Below are 17,277 nucleotides of genomic sequence, written 5' to 3'. Positions count from 1 at the left end.
GATAAGTATTCTCTATAGTTTGGATTACGAGAGGAATATCTATCCAGTCAATGTGATAATGTTGGGATCATAATATGAGTTTCATTCTTTACCAAATTCCTTTCATCTAAAGATTCATATATATATATATATATATATAATTCAGGCTTCTTCTTCAAATATTTCTCAAACAATCAACAGGAAACAATTTTGGGAGTTCAGAGGTTAGTGAAGAACTATCTTGATGAAATGTATATCTTGATCATGCATGTTATCTTGGTTTTCTGAAATTTCATTTTGTAAAGGTGCTTCATTGAATTTTTAATCTTCTTCTTGACCATCTATCACAAATCGTTATATTTATGGTAGTGATTTTCACTTCCGTTTCTCCTTCTGTACTCCTCCAAATTGGTTTTGTCCGTTGATGCTTCTTTGATCTTCTTTGATTTATTAATCCCAAGGCAATAAAAACATAGATAAGGAGGAGAAAAAGGGATTGCGTATGTCTATTTTGGTAGTTGATGCTTATTTAGAATCTCTTTCTATAAAGCAGAAGTCCAATAATAACAATTCACTTATTCAGTGTATTATTGTTTCTTGCAGACCAACAACAACAACAACAAAGCCTTCTCCCATGCTTCTTGCAGACTATGGGAGAAAAATCTATGAACAAAATTAGCTTGAAGGTCTTGATGAACAACTTGACCAACAAAGTCATCTTTGCAGAGTGTGATAGTGATTTTATTGATGTTCTCCTCAGTTTCTTGGCAATCCCCTTGGGAAAAATTGTTAGGCTTTCCAATCGTTCACAACCCTTAAGAATTGGTTGCATGGACAATTTATATGGAAATGTTGAAAATCTTGATTTACAGCATTTTCGAACAGCAGAATGTCGAGACATGTTGCTACATCCCCGCAGTAGAGCTGAAGATCTTTTGATGAACCTGAAACTGAAATACGATCAATTCGAGGCTTCCCGGTACTTTAAGTGTTCTAATGAATCTTGTCGCAGTCCTATACAAAGCTATAGTTATTACGAAACTGTTTGTTGTTGGTGTAAGTGTTTGGGTTAAAACTTGAACTTTGGGCTCAAAAGGGGTTAGCCCAAAAGAAGATCAAGAAGGAAGGAAGCCAGAGCCCAGCCGATGCCCAGAAGAAGGAAGAAGCCCTTTTCCCGACTAAGTGCAGATCACTTAAGCCACTTGCTCACCTACCTAGAGATTAAGTGGTGTAGACTAGCCAGTTAATCAGCCCAAAGGTTCTTTATAATGGCAGTACAAGTAAAAAACTGATGAGTCACTACCATTCAGCTGCATTTGGGCAAGATTAATGCTACAGGCAGTCAAGCCAAATCGTCTATAAAAGGGGAAAGAGAAATCAAAGATAAGGACACTCAAACAAACAAACAAATACACAAACTCTGCTCAAACCAGATTTGCATACGAAGCTGTAGTCAGCACCAAGCCTTCATCATTTTCGGGATCAACCTTCACCAAAAAACCTTTGTAAAAGCTTTGCTACCTTGTCTAAATCTTGTTGTAGTATCGATTCCCTCCTGTAAACTCATCCCCCAATCTCCCCTTCTAGCATTCAAATCCTTTGTAAATCACAAAGAGAGGAAGTTGTAAGACGATTAGCCTTGCCCGACCCTCTTTGTTTTGTCTTTTCAGTTATAAATCTAGTAATATGATGTATACTTACATCTGCATCCAAGTTATTTCTAGCAAGTTTATGATTAAAAGGCTTCTAAGTTCTAACCTTTCGGGCATACAAGATTAATCAGTTAAAAGTCCTTGGTCTCAAGGCATAAAAAAGAACTTTATGTGGTCTTAACCCATCCACGACAGTCCTTGATAACAAGAAGTCCGAAGTTACTTAGGGTGCAAGTAATCAACCTATTTCTCAGTTTTACTTCTGTTATATTATGATTGCCATAAAATGCTTGAGTATAGAATTAACTTTGATAGGAAGCCTCAAGGCCTATACCTAAGGCCCTGCAAAGGCACCTATTTGGGTTCGTTCTGCTCTTCGGGCACGGGCAATTAAAGGATAACAGTTGTGTTACTTATGCAACAATGAAACAACCAATATATATTCGAGTACTTAGTTAGTTTTGATGGGAAGCCTCAAGGCCTACACCTAAGGCCCTACAAAGGCACCTTTCATAGCTAATTCAGTCTCTCAGGCATATATAACATATGTTTTACTAGGGGTGGATTTTTTTGCCAAATTACCATGTCAACCGAATTGCCAACCGTGCCATACTGATTTTGTGCCAAATTTTTTGTACCAATCGGTAATGGTACGGTATTGTACCGTACCGAAATTTCATGGTATGGTATTGGTAATGGATACCATTACCACGGTATTACCGTACCATATCGAAAATACAATATAATTTATAATTTATATAATACATAATTATATAACACATATTTATAATATTCCAATAATTTGAAAATAAAACCCTACTTATATTAGTATTGTTGTTGGTGACTTTGATCTCTTAAAATTGTGGAAATCAAACACAAAAGAGTTCCTAATTCTTTCACAAATAGTCAAAATATCTTTGTAACCCCCACTTCTACTGTTGCTAGTGAAAATGCATTTAGTCTAGGGAGGAGGGTTGTGAACCCTTTTATGGTATCCTTGACTCCTAAAATAATGGAGGCACTAGTGTGTACTAGTGGTTGGCTTAGGGCAGGTGAAGTAAACTTCTACAAGGACCAACGGAAGATATGCTTCAATTTTACAAGGAAATAGAAGAAGAGAAAACAAGAAAGATATGCTTTAATTTTTTTAGTAAATTGTTATTGAATGATTTTCAACTTTAATTCTTCTTGCTACTAATTAATATGTTTTCTTTGTTTGTAATGTAGGCTTGACACAAACTCAATCTTCTACAAGTTCAATGCCTTCTCCAAAAGTTTCGACATCTCAAGCTTGAATAACTGATCAATGAATTCTCTTTTTTGAAGTTTACTTCCAATTTTCATTTGGTTCGAAACTTTAATTTCTATTTGGATTGTTAACTTCTATTTGTTTTGGTTCGTAACTTCTATTTGGATTGTAAGCTTAATTTTCATGATGAATCTTGATGTTTCATTTGAATTATTATGTGTGTGAATTGTGAATGATGAATAATAGATGAATTTAATCTATAATGTATGAGATAAAGGTACAAAAATAAAAGTTTTGCCCTTGAATTGGGTTAAAAAAACAAAAACATATTTTGTCCCAAAACAAAATGGCAATTACCATTGCCATACCATGCCAACCAAACTTTTGGCAATACCGAACTTCGGTATACCGAAAGTTTGGTACGGTAATGGTAATAGATTTTACCAAACCGAAAGTTTGGTATGGTAATTGGTACAAGGGTTTTGGTACGGTAACCATACCGAACCCACCCCTATGTTTTACATCTGTCATGCTAAAGATGGCAGTGGCACGCCTGAACACTTAAAGTTAATTTTGATTATGAGCCTCAATGCCTACACTTAAGGCCCCACAAAGGCACTTTTTAGAATTAACTCTGTCATTCTCTTACAGCCCGCCAATAAGTAGAAGCCAGATAGATAATATCAACCGGCACCAACCTCTCGGAGAGCTGTGTGCTTATTGGCCAAGAAACGTCCCCATCGGAAATTCCTCCAGACGAACAGTAAGGGTATGATGAATGTGGAGATCACATTTAAAAGAAAAGAAACTGAGGGTGGCGGGGTTTTTGTTAAAGGACCAGCTAGATTTTTAATTAGTGATGATTTACAAGTGCAGCCCCCATTTACTTCTGCAATCTCTTATTTAGTTAGGTTAAATGGATTTGCAAACTGGAATACTGTTGAGGAGCTGACTTTCGATGTAGGAGTCGATGAGGTAAATCATATCTTGACATGTTATGCCAAGTTAAATTTTTGAACTGAATGCCGGTTTCAGATCCTTCACTTTTGTTTTGTTTTTCTCTTCCAGGTTTTGAACGTGCTTATGTGCTCATTAGCAAGGTCTTAAAAATCGATATTATTGGCGAAATATCACCGAAAATATCGTTTTTTTACATAGCGATATTTTCACACGTTTACACTTAATTATCGTAATAATATCGCGATAATATTGCTAATATAGATAATATCGCGATATTAGCGATATTCGCGATAATGTCGCCGAGGATCTGTCGTCGTCGTCGCAACGGCAGCCGAAAATGAGCAATCCACGCTCAGACCCTGAAAATGAGCAATCCCTTTCTCCGGATCCCAAAACCCGCTCGGATTTGATGAATCCTCCACCTTGTACAGCCTAAACAAGGCCTCCCCTTGCTTGATGGTGCTCGCCGCCGCCGGGAGGTGAGAAAGGGAGGAGGAACGGTCCACAGGTGGTGATGGTGCTCGTCGGAGTGTGCGCCACTGTGGTGGAGGTCACGGTGGGGTGTATGTGTGTATTTGTCTGCTCTGGGAAGGTGAGTTGTAGAGAAGAGATTGGGGGAGAACCGGGGAAGAAACAAGGAGAGACTGAGGGAGAAGGATGGAGAAGGATCGAGAGGCTGAGGGTGGAGAAACTGTGTGTGAGAAAAAGGTGTGTGTGTGTGTGTGAGAAAAAAGTGTGTTGCGTGTGTGTGTTATCTTATCCGAGAGAAAAAGGTATGTGTGTGTGTGTGTGAAAAAGACATTGACAAGACAAAAAGTAATGGTGGAGTGGTTTCTTACTGTCAAAACCGTGTGTGTGTGTTTGAAAAAAACATTGACAAGACAAAAAGTAATGGTGGAGTAGTAACTATGGTTATACTCATAACCAACCATTTCCCTACCCTTCATATCCCATTCCTGTCGAGATGAAATCGAGCGACTCATGGAAAGAATCCGAGACTCAATCTTCAAATGATTTTGCTTATGGACAAAGTCAACCAATCTCGGATCCATATGGGTGGCATGTTAACAATTACATGCAAAACTATTTTGGGGATTTATCATTTGATGACTATTCTTCACAATACACTTACTTTACACATAGAGATGATGAAGATAGTGAAAATTTTGAACCTCATAGGAACTCTATGTGGTACTAAGTCACTCATGTATCTTACCATGCAATGTATAAAGTGTAAAATATTGTACTAATTCATTATATATAAATGATTATGGCGTGTTTAAACTTCTTTCATTAATACTACATATTTTCTACACTCACAATGTTTGACAGCTCGCTATATAATCAACTTAAATCAGTTAAATCCATCATGCAATGCATTTCCTTCTAATTTTTTGTGATAAACTAATAGATAATTGACTAAATAAACATTCTGCAAAGTTTCAATAAAAATTTCCAAGTTTTTATTACAATTTCCGTCGTTTTTATTCAATTTTTATCGATATCAATAATATCCCGATATTTCCATCGATATTTCCGTGTTTTTGGACTACCGATATTTCCGATATCATCGATATTTTATACCTTGCTCATTAGTATCAAAGACACCTCTGTCCGATACTCTCCTGAAGGATAAAACCGTCCCAAATGTGAGCATCGAATATCTTGACGAAGAAAAACACATTGAATCTCAAAAGGTGGAAGACAAAATGTATAAGGAAGAACAAAAGATTCCTATCAAGCTTATAGTGAGCAAATCTAAGACGAAGGTTTGTTATGCAGAAGCCGGGGTGGATTTCGTTAACTTAATCTTCAGTTTCTTGACTCTACCACTAGGTTTTATAGTAAAACAGATGCAAAATAACTCTATGAAAGGTAGCAATGACCGCCTTTACAGAGGTGTCCGCGATCTTGATGAGCAGTACTTGAAGTCATATCTCCACAAGAAAATGTTCCTGAGTCCGGAGCTTCCCCCTAAATATGGCTATCAGAATCATCCTTTGGGAATTGAGGAATCCTCGTATGAAGATATATCTGGCGTGCCCGCGAAAGTGATTGACTTCGTAGACCCCAAATCGCATGACAATGAAGATATTAAAGCTTGTGGATTCATGAAAGGACTAGAGATGTTCATGGTAACTGACAATCTCAATGTGAGTCCGATATCTGCAATGCTTGGCATGTCGATACTACGCGAACTGGATGTACCAGTCACTGACATTGAGGTACGAGTTGCTCATGTGAGCGCGGAAGAGGTGAGTTTTCAGACAATAAACTTTTAGGCATGTTTCTGAAACATTGAGGTACGAGTTGCTCATGTTTCGGAAAATTTTCAAATGTTGAACTTTTAGGCATGTTTCTGATCGCAGGCGTTCCGTCTTTTGGTGGCTTCTTTTGTTTGCAACGCTGCTCTAACTAGTGCCTTCCTTGCGAAGCCAAAGCGAGATGGAGAATTGGGATACCTTGGTTTTCTAATTTAAGAAGAGATCATGCACTTTATTTTTACGAACTTATGCGTCTTCCTTTGAACTTTCATGTATTTTGTGTTATATGCTTATGACTTAATTTTGGGTTTCTTTTATTTAATTATTGCTTTGTGTGTGTTGTTATCATTTGTAGTGTTTACCCAAATAGGTGTTCATAAGAAGATGGTGGATGTCATTACGTGTTCATAGCATCTTTCGGACATTTTTAAGAGCACGAATAAATTTATAACGGACAAGAGAATTGACGGTGTAAGACCCATGAACTAGGACGAGTGGCAACAAAGTGAATTTGCTTTACCAAAAATAGTATTTAAAATAACTTCGTAGTTGACGTGCAGTTAAATTAAAATCGATTTTTCGATGTATTTTCGGGCTACCAATAACTTTATTTACGTTTCTGCAGTGTTTAAAAATAAACAGCTTTCTTTCTTCTCTTAATAAGGAGTGGCACTGTCACGTGCCTGACTTCGGGGCATGACAAGGCATATGCATTAGAGCAAGAAGAAAGTGAAAACCAAAGAAGAGCGGATGCTACCACCATACTTGTTTTTTTACTGGAAAAGAAATTGAAACTGCAAAAGTCTCGTCTTAGAGGCTCTCATCGTATGATTCAACTCTTTTCTTCTCGAGTTATCCATCTCCGACCTCCGATCACAGTTTTTTCATTTCTTCCTTAAAGGGCTTAAAAAAACTAGCGTGTTCGGGATTCCTAATTGTCTGAAATCAGTAACTAGCTTCACAACGAAAGCAAAACACGAAGAGAAAAACAAAACAAGAATATTAAAATAGCAAGATGCATCCCTTAAATAGTTATGCTAGAAGCAGCACAAATTATAGGTCATATAACACAAAACGATGATAGTGCACGAAAAAAGGTACATAGATTTGTGACAGAAAATGCATACTCTTCTTAAATTAGAAAACTTAGGCACCCTAGTAAATCTCCAAATCGCTTTGGCTTCGTAAGGAAGACACTAGTTAGAGCAGAGGGACAAACAAAAGAAGCCACCAAAAGACGGATAGCCTGCAATGAGAAACATGTCTAAAGCATCAACCTTGGAACAAGATGTATAGACTCAAATAAAGAATCACTTTCACAAGACCAGTGTTTTGATTAGAAGAGTTTATGGTATGACTCACCTCCTCTTTCCCCACATGAGCCACTCGTACCTCAACATCAGTCACAGGTACGTTCAATTCGCATAGAATTGACATGCCGACAATTGCAGATATCGGACTTACATTGAGACTGTCAGTTACCATGAACATTGCCGGTCCTTTCAAGAATCCACAACCTTTATCATCAATTTTATGATGGGATTTGGAGTTTACAAAGTCTTTCCATTTATACGATGCTTCCTCAATTCCCAGAAGATGATTCTTGTAGCCAAATCCAGGGAGAAGCTTCGGACTCACCAACTTTGTCTTGTGTAAATATGACTTGAAGTACTGCTCATCAAGATCTTCGACACTTCTGTACAGCTGGTCAATGCAACCTTTCAAAGAGTTATGTTGCATTTGTTTTACTACAAACCCTAGTGGAAGAGTCAAGAAACTGAAGAGTAAATTAACAAAATCCTCCCCCACTTCGGCATAATAAACCTTCTTCTTAGATTTGCTAACTATAAGTTTGATAGAAATCTTTTCTTCTTCCTCATTCCTTTTTCCTCCCACCTCTCGATATTCAATGCATAAATCTTGGTCAAGGTTTTCGTCAACCATGTTTGGTATGGTTTTATCCTTCAGCAGAGTTTCAGTCAGAGGTGTCTCTGATACTAATGAGCGCATAAGCAAATTCAAAACCTGGAAAACAAAAAATAAACAAAAAATGAAGATCAGAAACTGGAGTTTTAGTTCAAGTTGAAAATTTTAACTTGGCATTGCATGTTAAGACATCATCATTTACCTCATCAACTCCCACATTAAAAGTCAGCTCCTCAACGCTTTTCCAGCCTGTGAGTCCATGGTTCGAAACTACAGAAGATACTGCACAAGTAAATGGAGGCAGTACCTGTAAATCATCACTAATAATAAATCTCGCTGGTCCTTCCACAAAAACCCCACCACCTTCAGCTTGTTCCGTTGTAAAAATGGTCTCCATGTTCATCAGACCCCCACAACAACAATGAACATTTTGGTAATAACTAAACCTTTGTGCAGAACTGCGGCAATATCGATTAGAACACTTAAAGTACCGCGGGGGCTCACATTGATCATATTTCAATTTCAGGTTCCTCAAAAGATCCTCAGCTTCATTGCGAGGGTGTAACAACATGTCTCAACATTCTTTAGATCGAAAAAGCTGTAAATCAAGACTCTCAACACTTCCAAATAAGTTGTCAATGCAACCAATTCCAAAGGATTGCGAATGATGGGAAAGCCTAACAATTGTTCCCATAGGAATTGTCAAGAAACTGAAGAGAACATCAATGAAATCATTATCACACTCAGCGAAAATGACTTTGTTGGTCAAATTGTTCACCAACACCTTCAAGCTAATTTGGTTTTCAGATATTTCTTCCATGGACTGCAAGGAATAATAATGAAATGGAATAAGTATCATTCCTCTATTCAAATCCAACAGTAAATGACAGAATTACCTTCTTTTTTTTTTTTGAACAAGAAATGAATACTTGTGAATTAGGATTAAATCCCTGCTCAGGAAATAGAGATTCAAATAATAACCAACTACCACAAGAAAATGCAAGTGAGTCAAATAGAATTATACTAAAAAATAAATAAAAAAGGAATCAATCCTCCAAAGAAATTTTCAGCAAACCATGATATATATGATCAAGATTAGACATTTTATCACGTTGGATTTACAAATTCTTTACATATGTTCGTGTTTCTAACCATCCACTCGTTTTTGCTCAATCCCCTGTTATGCTAATGCATAAAAATGATAGTGAAAAAATACGGTTGATCTTTTGAACCTGCTTCAAGTCAAGACGACTAATCAACCAATCTTGGGGGAAACGGTCTCTTATGTTTATGTTTATTTCCGCTTAACTCTCTAACTCTTGTACGGTTGTAACGAAAAACAACAAATCAAGCACACTTGCAGATCAAAATAGTTCACATCACTAACCTCTGAACTCCCACCTCGCAAGATTATTTTGGATTGAATGATTTGAGACTACCACTTTGCAGGGACAAGAGCTTATACGCTAAAAAGAAATGAAGCCTAACTTATATATGAATTCAATGAGATAAATACTAAAAGAAGAAAACTCATACTACCGTCATCATGAATAAGAAATTTGGAAGTTTTCTACAGAGCTCATTATTCGGTGCCACTACAAAATATGGGCACTGCAAACGAAAAGTTAAAGGTGCCGTACGAGGATAAGGACACCAATATATTTGTCCTATATAGCAACACTGCAGCAACTAAAATATTATTTGGGTCCTGTGCATTCATGCACATTGTTCATAGGGGCACAATATGGCGTTTTGTACTCAAAAGAGTTAAGCACAAGAGAAATGCTGCGGACTCTCCGCTAACTCACGTTTTTAACATAATTTTCGTGTTAACAATATAAAATACTGTTCAACCTTGTCAGATGACTTTTCCAACAATTTTTGTAATCGTGCCCTATTAGTTAAATATTAATAAAAAATAAAAAATAAAACTCGGGATCATGAAAATATATAAATAATAACTCAGATCTGAAAATATATAAACTCAAATCCAAAAAAGAAACACAAATTCGAATATGATGCGGTTTAAAAAACCCATATCTGATACACTTACAATCTCTTCTAACCAATTCCTCATACACTTTTACCCACTTAAATTCCAGCGAAAAAGTTCGAAACTTTCCAACCTTCAAATAATTCACATAAAAAAAAACACACAGAAATCAAGCCCAGCACTTAGAAATCGAAAGATGGCTACAATTACGGTTCAGGTTTATAGGGTTCTTACCCAAATCCAACAATTTGAACCACTTTCTTACAGCCCAGCTCGAACTCAATCTGCCAAACACAACCACGAACCAAGTCTTCAGCATGCAAGTTTAAATCGAATTAGGATCTTGAACCTCAAATCTAAAAGTTAAAATTGAAGAAACCCACTTACATAGACAGGAAGCTTACGATCAGAGGCTCGCTCACTTTTGCTATTGGGCAACGGAGAGTCTCGGTTTGGTTGTTTTATAGAGAGTGAAGAGAGAGAGACGCTTGTTTGGTTTTGAGTCTTTGGGTAACGGAAAGTCTCGTCCTTACTTTGGCGACTTTACCCAAAAAGGCACTGAGAATTCTAGCTTTAATTTTTGTTCTAAAATAATTTGGAATTTGTGCTGTCGCACTATAGTTTATGCCGGCCTACTCTTTTTATTTTAGCGAACGTAATGAAATTTTAAAACTTATAAAACTTTTTTATATAATAAGATAAGATTTGATTGTTGTTACTGTTGTTATTTTCTTCGTACTTTACGTATTTCATAACACATAGCGGTAGTAATTCGAATCTTTTGATAAAAATATTGGTTGCTCATAGGATGCATGAACAATTTGTATTCAAGTGTGAAGGAAATTGAAGTACGTGAGTTGCGGTCAGATGCATGTAGAGAAATGTTGTTGCTTCCCCACAACGCAGCTGAATCTCATTGCAAGAACCTTGTATTGCAAATTGATCACAATGCCAAGCCAACACTGAACACGGCCACAAGAAAGTTCTTCAGTCATTACCCAGGTATCACTTGTCCAGTGTCCACGAATTCCATGCGTCGCGAGATTACATTTCACGTGGATGTTGCGAGCGCCTTTGTAACGGAGTCAGCCAAGCTTCTGACCACCGATGATTTACAACTGATCTCCCCCCTTAGCGATTCAATCGTTTCTTTATTTACCAATCTTGGAGTCACCATGAGAATATTACCGAGGAGTTGAATTTGAATACTAGTTGTTGAGTTGAATTTGCGAGTGTGTGTGCAAGTTTGAATATACTAGTTTCGTTTTAATACCGTTAATTAGGAATGGACAACAATTGATCAACTAATTCCTTGGAGAAGTCAGATCTTGTTTAAGCTTTAGGGATGTTACTCATTTGTTTAAATTCTAGAGGAGGTTGAACTTTCTTAATATTCTACAGATTTAATGAACATTTGTTCGTCATTAACTTTGTAATGCAGGTTTCTTCCCTTTCTTCTCTGATCGTATTTTTTGCAATCCAGTAGACCGTATCAGTTGTAGTCACAGTTAGTTATCAAATGCATCACTCTCTCTTATAAAAGACTAATTAGAGGCCTATGTACCCAAATTAAACAAAATTGATCAAACTCATTAGGTTGCCTTTTATGTATCCTTTGGAGATTATATTCTATTAACACCTGATTAGCTGGAGGTTAAACTCATAATGCTATACATAATTTCGGAGCTTCGAATCTGCAGGTACGATGAAACCGTAAATTTCTTCCTAGGTAAGTAAAGTAATGAATACTTCTTTTCAAAAGCTAAAGATGGTGGCCCTCTATATGCACCCCCACTCAAAGTGATCCTCACTTCTTTTCAAAAGCTAAAGATTGGTTACCTTAATGCATGGTGGTGACGCTTCTTCTGTTTCTATAAACTGATTGTACAGATTGTGTTATTCATTGTTTGATCGATCTCATCAGTTTGTTTTTTAATAAGGTCACCGTGATGCACCCTTCTGTAAGTTCATCACTGAGATATACTGCCCTTTTTAGAATTGAGCATCAGTGAAGCGATCAATCTCACGGTGATGAAAACGCGAGGACTTTTTTGCATTTTCATCACTGTGAGTGTGAGATCAATTGATCAGTGATTGCGTAGAAGCCGAGTCCTTGTTTTATTCTACCCAAGTTTTTTAACAGCAGCAGCCAGAGACTTTCTGGTCCACACTGATTAGAGGCGCAGTCAGTGAAAATATACAATGATGCCGAGTAATTTTCGCTGGTACCATCACATTATCTCGTTTTTTTTTTTACCAATTCACTCAAGTTATAGCACATTGTTTAGTAACACAATATAGTAGTTGTGAAAATGTGAAGGTACAAGAGTTTCACATCGGTAAAATGAGAAACCTTGCAATGGCAGGTTGGGCTACTCCTCATAGTTGCCAATTGATTTTATGATGGAACCTCAACTTGTTCACAGTATCAAAGTAGGTTGGCTCACGTGTGAAGCCCAATGGCCACATGACACGTGCTCCATGTCACCCAATTCTGACAACCTCGACTTTCTTCACTTTGTGTCACCATAAAACTTCCGTGCAAGTTTTTATCTTTGATATCTTCTTTTAGAGATGCTATTGACACCTCATTAGCTTTTCAAAAGCGAAGGCCAAAATGCTGGGCCATAACATATGCACCCCCTTGCAACCGTCTCCACTTGTGTATGACCTTAAGAAGAGATGGAGGATTGGTGTTAGAGTGAAATTTCCTACAAGAAGAAATACCTCCACAGATTTGTTGACCGCAATCCTCACGTTCGCCGAATCCTTCTTCGAGATGTCCCAAAATAATCTTCCTCCGCAGTCTGGCGCGAGTACCTGCAAAAGATACTCCGACGCTCAAGTCAGCTGATTGATTTCTATTCTTTGGATTTTCTCGGGTACTCCTAAGCCTGGCAATTCCTGACACGACCCGATAACCCGACACGACACGATACGACACGAAATTAACAAGTGTTCGGGTCGACACGATAACGAAACGGGTCGTTATCGGGTAACCCGATAAGCACCTGTTAAGATAACGGGTTTGTTCGGGTATACACGTGGGTAACACGATACACGATAAGCAGAATATTAATTTAATAATTTATAACCCTAAAAAAATACTATAATAATTATATATATATTAATTTAACAATTTTATACCCCTAAAAACTATAATAATTATATATATATATATATATATATTAAATTAACTATAATAATTATAATAATTATATATACTATAATAATTATACCCAAAAAATTAACTATAATAATTTTATATATATATATATATATATTAAATTTTATACCCCTAAAAACTATAATAATTATACATACAAAATAAATAGATTTAAATCTACTTGATAAATAAATATATATATACACACACACACACCATTGAACTTCATGGGATACGAATTATACGAAACTAATTTCAACGATCCAACCGTCAAACATGTTTGTATATACTTCGAGATCGCATACGCCAAAAATTGCAAAAAACAAACATTCAAAGAGCAAGTAACGGGACAAAAATTTTCGACGGTTATAAACGAAAAATCACGATTTAACGGTCATTTTAACTCCGATTTTGATGATTTTTTACAACCACACTCCTTGACCCTATATGAATACAATGATTGAATTCGATCTTCAATTTAAAATATTTATACTAGTGGATACCACAAAATCTTATGTTATACTTAATAAAAGTATGAATAAACTCTTAAGTATTAGTGAATCTATTGTTTTGATGGGATACTCATTCTACAAAACTAGTTTCAATTATCCAACCGTCAAACATGTTTATATATACTTCGAGATCACATACGCCAAAAATTGCAAAAAACAAACATTCAGAGATCAAGTAATGGGACAAAAGTTTTCGACGGTTATAAACGAAAAATCACGATTTAACGGTTATTTTAACTCTGATTTTGATGATTTTTACAACTATACTCCTTGACCCTATATGAATACAAGTAATGAATTCGATCTTCAATTTAAAATATTTACACTAGTGGATACCACAAAATCTTATGTTATACTTAATAAAAGTATGAATAAACTATTAAGTATTAGTGAATCTATTGTTTTGATGGGATACTCATTCTACGAAACTAGTTTCAAAGATCTAACCGTCAAACATGTTTGTATATACTTCGAGATCGCATACGTCAAAAATTACAAAAAACAAACATTCAGAGATCAATTAACGGGACAAAACTTTTCGACGGTTATAAAAAGAAAAATCACGATTTAACGGTCATTTTAACTCTGATTTTGATGCTTTTTTGCAGCTACACTCCTTGACCCTATATGAATACAATGATTGAATTCGATCTTCAATTTAAAATATTTACACTAGTGGATACCACAAAATCTTATATTATACTTAATAAAAGTATGAATAAACTATTAAGTATTAGTGAATCTATTGTTTTGATGGGATACTCATTCTACGAAACTAGTTTCAATGATCCAACCGTCAAACATGTTTATATATACTTCGAGATCGCATACGCCAAAAATTGCAAAAAACAAACATTCAGAGATCAAGTAACGGGACAAAACATTTCGACGGTTATAAACGAAAAATCACGATTTAACGGTCATTTTAACTCCAATTTTGATGATTTTTTACAACTACACTCCTTGACCCTATATAAATACAATGATTGAATTTGATCTTCAATTTAAAATATTTACACTAGTGGATACCACAAAATCTTATGTTATACTTAATAAAAGTATGAATAAACTCTTAAGTATTAGTGAATCTATTGTTTTGATGGGATACTCATTCTACGAAACTAGTTTCAATGATCCAACCGTCAAACATGTTTTTATATATTTCGAGATCGCATACGCCAAAAATTGCAAAAAACAAACATTCAGAGAGCAAGTAATGGGACAAAACATTTCGACGGTTAAAAACGAAAAATCACGATTTAACGGTTAATTTAACTCCGATTTTGATGATTTTTTAAAACTACACTCCTTGACCTTATATGAATACAATGATTGAATTCGATATTCAATTTAAAATATTTACACTAGTGGATACCACAAAATCTTATGTTATACTTAATAAAAGTATGAATAAACTATTAAGTATTAGTGAATCTATTGTTTTGATGGGATACTCATTCTACGAAACTAGTTTCAAAGATCCAACCGTCAAACATGTTTGTATATACTTCGAGATCGCATACGTCAAAAATTACAAAAAACAAACATTCAGAGATCAAGTAACGGGACAAAACTTTTCGACGGTTATAAACGAAAAATCACGATTTAACGGTCATTTTAACTCCGATTTTGATGTTTTTTTACAACCACACTCCTTGACCCTATATGAATACAATGATTGAATTCGATCTTCAATTTAAAATATTTACACGAGTGGATACCACAAAATCTTATATTATACTTAATAAAAGTATGAATAAACTATTAAGTATTAGTGAATCTATTGTTTTGATGTGATACTCATTCTACGAAACTAGTTTCAATGATCCAACCGTCAAACATGTTTATATATACTTCGAGATTTCATACGCCAAAAATTGCAAAAAACAAACATTCAGAGATCAAGTAACGGGACAAAAATTTTCGACGGTTATAAACAAAAAATCACGATTTAACGGTCATTTTAACTCCGATTTTGATGATTTTTTACAATTACACTCCTTGACCCTATATGAATACAATGATTGAATTCGATCTTCAATTTAAAATATTTACACTAGTGGAAACCACAAAATCTTATTTTATACTTAATAAAAGTATGAATAAACTCTTAAATATTAGTGAATCTATTGTTTTGATGGGATACTCATTATACGAAACTAGTTTCAATGATCCAACCGTCAAACATGTTTGTATATATTTCGAGATCGCATATGCCAAAAATTGCAAAAAACAAACATTCAGAGAGCACGTAACGGGACAAAACTTTTCGACGGTTATAAACGAAAAATCACGATTTAACGGTTAATTTAACTCCGATTTTGATGATTTTTTACAACTACACTCCTTGACCTTATATGAATACAATGATTGAATTCGATCTTCAATTTAAAATATTTACACTAGTGGATACCACAAAATCTTATGTTTATACTTAATAAAAGTATGGTATAGTACTATTGTTTTATTTTTTTTCATAATTATTTTGGTAAACTTCTCATAATTTGAATGATTTTTAATGTTTGGTTTTTTCTATGCTTAGTTTATTCAGAAGATAGTTATGACGTGGAAAACCTTACTGAAAACATCATCAACATAACTCTTGAAGGCAATAGATCAAGCTAAAGTTCCAATGCAATTTCATGATGATCGATGTAAATCGAGGATTTTGTAAATTGAGGTTTAAACTTTTGAGAAAGATTTCACAACCTTGAAAACAAAAACTGTTTCATTTTGCATATCCTTGCACATTTAAAATTTGTAATAGATTAGTAGTGTATGTATTATTTTTTTATTAGGCTCTTATTTTCGAGTGTAGATGTAGTACTTAAACGACAAATGTGTTTTAATGTTTTGAAGTAATATTTATGTGGCAATGTGTGGTATGTGCAAATTTAAGAAAAAAAATATATTTTTCTTAACGTGTCATAACGGGTCGGGTCACTTTACCCGTTGGGTAAAGTGACACGACCTGATAAGGACCCGTTAAGATAACGGGTGTGACACGATACGACCCGTTAAGATAACAGGTGTTACACGAAAACGACACGAACACGACTGACACGATCCGTTTGCCAGGCCTAGGTACTCCTCACATACCTGGTTCTTTTGCTTCTCTCCCTATTTATAGGATTTTGTACTTGAGATTCAAGTACCACGATCGTCTTCCTTCCCCACTTCCTTAGTGGTCATCGTCATATCACTACATGCTTTGGGAACAAGTCCCATGACCTGTCTTCCTCTCCCACTTCTCTTCCGTAGTGGGGTAGTTACCTCGGCACGCACCCTTGTGCTTATTTCTTGTGGGCTTTTTATTTTGCACAACTCTTTTTCCTTAGATGATCGGCCCATGAGTCGAAATTAGGTTTTATCCTCCCACAATGCCCCATTTTTTCCCTTTTTTACGCATGTAAAATAGGGAAAAACCAAGTTTTTCGATCTCATAAGGCCTTGAAACTGTACTCTCTAAGCCAAACTAAAACTTTAAGCATTGCCAACCTTGTGGGAGTTGCTTTTTCTAAAAATAAATTTTCGAAGAACGAACATTACGAAAGAGGATTTACGAATGAACATTAC

At 35.6% G+C, this 17,277-nt stretch overlaps 3 protein-coding genes across 18 annotated transcripts; 2 read left to right on the top strand and 1 right to left on the bottom strand.

The window, feature by feature from the left end:
• Positions 1 to 629: 629 nt before the first annotated feature.
• LOC103447672 (uncharacterized) lies at positions 630 to 3,987 on the top strand. Its single transcript, XM_070808349.1, has 4 exons — positions 630 to 958; positions 3,532 to 3,649; positions 3,757 to 3,855; positions 3,949 to 3,987. The coding sequence occupies exons 1-4, from the start codon at positions 630 to 632 to the stop codon at positions 3,985 to 3,987; spliced, it is 585 nt and encodes a 194-aa protein (XP_070664450.1).
• A 1,521-nt stretch (positions 3,988 to 5,508) lies between these two features.
• Positions 5,509 to 6,508, top strand: LOC139189207 (uncharacterized). Its single transcript, XM_070807672.1, has 2 exons — positions 5,509 to 6,095; positions 6,210 to 6,508. The coding sequence occupies exons 1-2, from the start codon at positions 5,550 to 5,552 to the stop codon at positions 6,318 to 6,320; spliced, it is 657 nt and encodes a 218-aa protein (XP_070663773.1). The 5' UTR covers positions 5,509 to 5,549; the 3' UTR covers positions 6,321 to 6,508.
• Positions 6,509 to 7,106: 598 nt separating this feature from the next.
• On the bottom strand, positions 7,107 to 10,652 carry LOC103447457 (uncharacterized). Of its 16 annotated transcripts, none has more exons than XM_070807665.1 (8): positions 10,411 to 10,614; positions 10,258 to 10,307; positions 10,084 to 10,156; positions 9,418 to 9,496; positions 8,927 to 8,980; positions 8,233 to 8,853; positions 7,467 to 8,129; positions 7,107 to 7,350 (listed from the first exon to the last, which is right to left on the bottom strand). In XM_070807665.1, the coding sequence occupies exons 6-8, from the start codon at positions 8,599 to 8,601 to the stop codon at positions 7,237 to 7,239; spliced, it is 1,146 nt and encodes a 381-aa protein (XP_070663766.1). In that variant the 5' UTR covers positions 8,602 to 8,853; positions 8,927 to 8,980; positions 9,418 to 9,496; positions 10,084 to 10,156; positions 10,258 to 10,307; positions 10,411 to 10,614; the 3' UTR covers positions 7,107 to 7,236. The 16 variants fall into 16 exon arrangements, with proteins under 16 accessions (XP_070663766.1, XP_070663770.1, XP_028944126.2 ...); XM_070807669.1 differs by having other exon boundaries at positions 10,258 to 10,333; positions 10,411 to 10,570; XM_029088293.2 differs by lacking the exon at positions 9,418 to 9,496.
• Between the last annotated feature and the right edge of the window lie 6,625 nt (positions 10,653 to 17,277).

Source organism: Malus domestica, chromosome 11 (assembly GCF_042453785.1).
Source record: "Malus domestica chromosome 11, GDT2T_hap1".
Classification (NCBI taxonomy): Eukaryota; Viridiplantae; Streptophyta; class Magnoliopsida; order Rosales; family Rosaceae; genus Malus; species Malus domestica.
This window is presented reverse-complemented; position numbering and strand designations above follow the sequence as displayed.